This window comes from Chenopodium quinoa, unplaced genomic scaffold (assembly GCF_001683475.1).
Source record: "Chenopodium quinoa cultivar QQ74 unplaced genomic scaffold, ASM168347v1, whole genome shotgun sequence".
Lineage (NCBI taxonomy): Eukaryota > Viridiplantae > Streptophyta > Magnoliopsida > Caryophyllales > Amaranthaceae > Chenopodium > Chenopodium quinoa.
The window spans coordinates 1,958,221-1,963,459 of record NW_018745063.1 but is presented as its reverse complement, the minus strand read 5'-3'; the positions used below and the strand labels follow the sequence as shown (position 1 = coordinate 1,963,459).

General features: G+C 35.9%; 1 protein-coding gene across 1 annotated transcript; it reads right to left on the bottom strand.

Annotated features, from left to right (window-relative positions):
• Nucleotides 1–1,589: 1,589 nt before the first annotated feature.
• On the bottom strand, nucleotides 1,590–4,355 carry LOC110709252 (leucine-rich repeat receptor-like protein kinase PXC1). Its single transcript, XM_021887466.1, has 2 exons — nucleotides 2,874–4,355; nucleotides 1,590–2,446 (listed from the first exon to the last, which is right to left on the bottom strand). The coding sequence occupies exons 1-2, from the start codon at nucleotides 4,252–4,254 to the stop codon at nucleotides 1,761–1,763; spliced, it is 2,067 nt and encodes a 688-aa protein (XP_021743158.1). The 5' UTR covers nucleotides 4,255–4,355; the 3' UTR covers nucleotides 1,590–1,760.
• Nucleotides 4,356–5,239: the final 884 nt, after the last annotated feature.

Genomic DNA, 5,239 nt, shown 5'->3' with positions numbered 1-5,239 from the left:
GTAGTGGAGGTTTTAAGAGGCTCAAAATACAATTATGTGATTTGGCTGCTGATTTCAGGGATGGATATGTAGTGATGCCATGGGTTGGTTCTTTCGTTTCCCCATCTATGTGAATCGAAGTAATTTATAGCCCCGCATCCTATCACAGGAATGGGGGAATGAGGAATAGAACCCCCATCACTTGGAGGAGATGTCATAGTTTCAAATGAATTCATACAGGTTTCAATTTGATTAGCACGATTCGTTGGGAAGCTGATCAAGCAAGTATTCTGTGTGATTTCGTTTGAACTGTTGAAATGAATGAATCCTTTTTATGTAATGTTTTCCTCTCCTATTACATCGTAGTTTTCTGTTTAGATTAATTTATCAAAAAATTTAACGAGTTTAGTTACTAATATTGTTGCTATCTTTACTCTTTAATCTTCATTTCATTGTAATGCAATAAGTGATTTTATGTTGATTCTTTCTTATTAAATTATGAAGTTGTCTCTTCCTTAATAAGTTATAAAATTCTGTAAAGGGGTAGTATTGTATGAATTAGCATAAGTGATTACTGCACGTATAATGCGAGGGTGGGCACCTCTCCTTTCTCTTGGGTTGCTCTTCAAGGGGAGTAGGGGACGTTGTTAAGGTTAGCGCTGATGCTCGTGTCTTGTGTGGGAGAGGTGTTCAATTGGGAGCTGTATGCCAGGATGCTTGAGGAAGTCGCTTGCTGCTGCTGTGAGGCGTGTGAATGCTAGAATGTTGGGGTTTATGAAAGTGCACTTAGAATGTGATGCTCTTGCTTCTGTACAAGCAATACAGAACAAGAAGATTGGAGCTCCTCCTATTTAACTTCTCTTTGATGATGTGCTGCAAATGTGCAGTGACTTTTCTTATTTCTCTTGCTCTCATATTACTATGTTAGGGGTTCGGGAACACGGTAGCCACTTTGTTGCTAGATGGGATACTAGTTTCTCTGGAGCAAATATGTACGAACTCTTTTCCCCAAAGTGTCCAAACTAGTACTAGTATTAAACTTAAATTGCCTTTATTTTTATCGAGTGTTTTGAAGTGGATAGTTTAGCCTTACTATTCACTCATTTTGGAAAATACTTATGGCAGGGAACCACATTATTAGACCTAAGTATATTTGGGCTACAACATCTGGCCACGATTAAAATGGTTATAGTTTTGATCAATTAATGTCCATTGGGAATTTTAGTCAGTTTATGATTTTTTTTTAAAGAAATTAGTAGTCTTTGTAAAATACTATCAGTAGACAATAATTCAGTATATAGAAAGAGAATTCATTTTTATTCAATTATCAATTGCTATTAAATTAGGTTAATAAGGAATAGGTCATAGAAATGTTTACAGTAGTGAATGCAAATATGCAATTAGATGAATTTTTACATTCACCTTCTTATTGACTCGTAATAAGTTTATGTACATATAGTAAAAGTGTATGTATAATTTTCCTTTTAGAAATTGGTTGCTTCAATTTTTAACTAGATTTTTTTTCCTATAAACATATTCCGTATTAATTTTTATGTTTATAAATTATTAAAAATACAATTAGAGACACATAATCAAATGCAATCACCAGGGATAGGCAAATCACACCATTTTAAATTATAGAACCATGGGAAAACACTGAAAGGCCCTACTATAGACATCACTTGCAACAAGACTAAAGAAATAACAATCAAATTATCAAATAACAAATCAAACATAGCTTAACCATAAAGCCACAAGTAATAGCCTTAAAGAATTACTGATCAGTATACACCCACGACCTCCTCGGTGGTGGGGAGCGAAGGAGACGTAGAATTTCTTGATTCATCATAGTCATCACAGAGGGGAGATTGCTCCACTCGAATCTCTTCGATCATTTTAGCCACTTCCATCATAGTTGGTCTCTTCTCGGGCTGTGGTACCACACAAGCCATGGCAACATGAAGCATTGCCACTAACTCCTCTTCAATGTTCTTGTACCTTAACAGTTCTGGGTCAAACACCTCAGCAGTCCACTCATCGCGGACCACAGACCTAACCCATTTGGGTAGATCCACGAATTCTTCATCCTCAAACTCTACATGCTTGGGTCGGGATGGTGAAGGGAATTGAGATGGGGCTCGGGCAGTGAGCACCTCAAGCAAAAGAACCCCAAAGCTGTAGACATCAGCTTGCTGAGAGAGTCTTTTGGTTTCAGATTGTTCAGGTGCCTTGTATCCGCCTAGTCTAGCAATAGCATGAGCGGGGTTTAACAGAAGCGAAAGGCCAAAGTCCGCAATGCAAGCAACTCCATTCTTATCTAGGAGAACATTGGATGATTTAACATTGCCATGAGGAATTTTCGAGGAACTGTATTCTGCGTGAATTCGAGCTAGCCCACGAGCTGCTCCGAGTACTAGACTGATTCTTGTTGTCCAGTCTAAAGGAATTCTTCCTGGTCCCCTGTTCCCTGTAAAATTCACCATCACAAACTCAGCAAGTCATTACAAGAAAAAAAAAAAAAAAAAAAAAATAATAAAATAAAAAAATAAAAAAAAAACATTCTTGAGTTTTCAGGCATAGCAATCAATATGATCACACTTTATCATTCATGTAAAAACTCAAATCTTCAGCTCATATATATGCATGAATGCATCTAAACAAGGCCATACACAATAAACAAGTCTAAATGCAGTCAAGTTGGTCATATAAAATTGGTGTATAATTAAATATGTGGTTCAGATTTGGCATTATGTGAGTTTCAGATGCTTCAACCAATAAATAACCAATCTAACAGATAGATAATGCCAAATCTATGGTTCCAATTCCAAATCTACAATTTCCAAGCATATTATATACTATAAATAGCAAATCAACACATAAATTTGCAAGCATACCATGAAGAAGGGAATGCAAACTTCCATTAGATAGGTAATCATAGACAAGAAGCTTCTCTTCCCTAGCATAATAATAAGCTCTAAGCTTAACAATATTAGGATGCTTCAACCTTCCAATCACATCCATATATTGCTCAAACTCCTTCCTAGCACAAGGATTAGCATCCTTCAACCTCTTCACCGCCACGGTCGCCCCATCATCGAGCACGGCCCGATACACCGTCCCAAGACTCCCTTTCCCGAGCATCTCAGCCGATGCTCGGAGCAAATCCTCGAGCTCGAATTGCTTCTTTCGATCGAAAAACACCAATTTACTCTTATCTGTCCCATTAGTCTCATCACTCTCAAACCCACCTCCACCGCCTCCTGCACTCCCATTACTAGCATAAACCCTCTTCTCACTGCCATAACTACTCCTCCTCTTCCCCATTTCTCGCTCCTCCACATCATCTTCCGTCGACGAACAACATCTCCTACAGCAAAATGCTAGTATAAATGATAGAACAATCACACCCAAAACACAAATTGTGACAATAAGGGCAATAGCACCCCCATTACTTAGATTTAATCCCTTTTTAGATTTCCCACCATTAAAAGGAGGATTTGAGTTGGGGTTTGAAGGAACTGTTTGAGCAGTAGCAGGTGAAGCTGAACCAGGAGAAGAAGGTGAATCTTCATCACTAGAAAATGAACAAGTTGGTAATGGAGATGACCCACATAATTTAGCATTACCCAGAAAACTATTTTGCCCAAATTTTTTCAAAACCCCATTTGGGACTTTCCCTAACAGTTCATTATTCGATAAATTAAGCTCCTTAAGCTGAGTTAGGGTTTCCGAAAAATCAGGGATAATCCCAGAAATCGCGTTGTTTTGTACCCGAAAAGTGAGCAACCGCGTGAGATTCTTCAATTCCACCGGCAACCGACCTTGCAGGTTATTATCCGACACATCTAACCGGAGAAGACGCTGTAAACCACCGAATTCCGGCGGAATTTCGCCGGAAAAATCGTTATGAGAGAGATAAACAAGCTTCAAATTGGAGCAATTAGAAAGAGGGGAAACGGACCCATTTAAGCGATTATTGGAAAGGTCTAGAAGACGGAGTTGATCGAGGGAGGAGAGAGAAGAAATGGGTCCTCGAAGATTGAGGGAAGGAAGAGCGAGAGAGAAAACTCGGCCGTCGGAAGAGCAATTGACGCCGACCCAATTGGCGGCGCAAGCGTCGGAGGAAGACCAGTTGGAGAGGAGGTTGTTGTGAGGGTCGGATTCATGGCGGAATTGGAGGAGTGAAGCGGTGTCGTTTTGGAGGGAAGAAGAAGAAGAAGAATTTGGGAGGAGAGAGAAAATTGCAGTAAAGAGGAGAAGAAGAAGAAGTTCCATTGATGGAGGAAGAGGAACAAGGAGGAGGATGATGGCAGGCGGGAAAGAGGTTTGACAAGAGTGTATATGTTGGCTTTAAAATAATTTTAACTAGTTTTATCCCATGCAAATGCACTGATTTATAATAATAAGACTTAAAAATTAAAATAAATAAATTAATTAATAAAATTCAATTAAAATGGAGTTAGTTTAAATAAAATGGCTTATATGTAACATTTTTTATTTTTGAATTTGAATTCATATCATGTCTATCCTTAAAATTCTCATGTTAGATACATTATTTAAAATATTTTATAAATTATTGTAAGTTTTTTTTCATTAAATTTTTTTTATCATGTTATTATTTAAGGGAAAAAAAGAAATTTAAAAAAAAAAAGCTAAAAAATATTTGGGCGGGAAAATTTTTGTTGTGAATGTGACATGTGTACTTAAGGGATAACTCTGGTGATTACTTTAGTATATAGTATAGATTTTTACAAATTTACTTTTATTATTGTTAATGGTAAAAGAATTATTAAATTGGAGTAAAAAGAAAAAGAATGATGTGACAGGCTTTTCAAATCTTTAAATTCCCATTTGTATTTGTATTTTTATTTTTATGTTTTTGGATTTTTAAATTGGAGTATATTACAAGTCATGAAATTAGTGACTAGATTAATTGAGCATAAAACAAGACCTAATAATGATTTAGAAAGATCTCTAATAATTCAAGAATAAATTAGATTAAAATTATTTTAAATTTTAAAATTAGGTTTAAATAATGTCCAAAAGGATCAATAGAAATTCAAATTTGGAAACCTTCAATTTTACTACTTATTCCAAATTTATATTTAACAATTTATAGTTTTGTATTTATTAACAAATTGTACTTTTTATTCTCTTTCTTTTTTAAACTAACTACGGAGTAACACATTTAAATCTGTACAATAATTCCACATATATATATTCAAACAATAAAAATTATTAAAAAGTTAGATAGAATGAA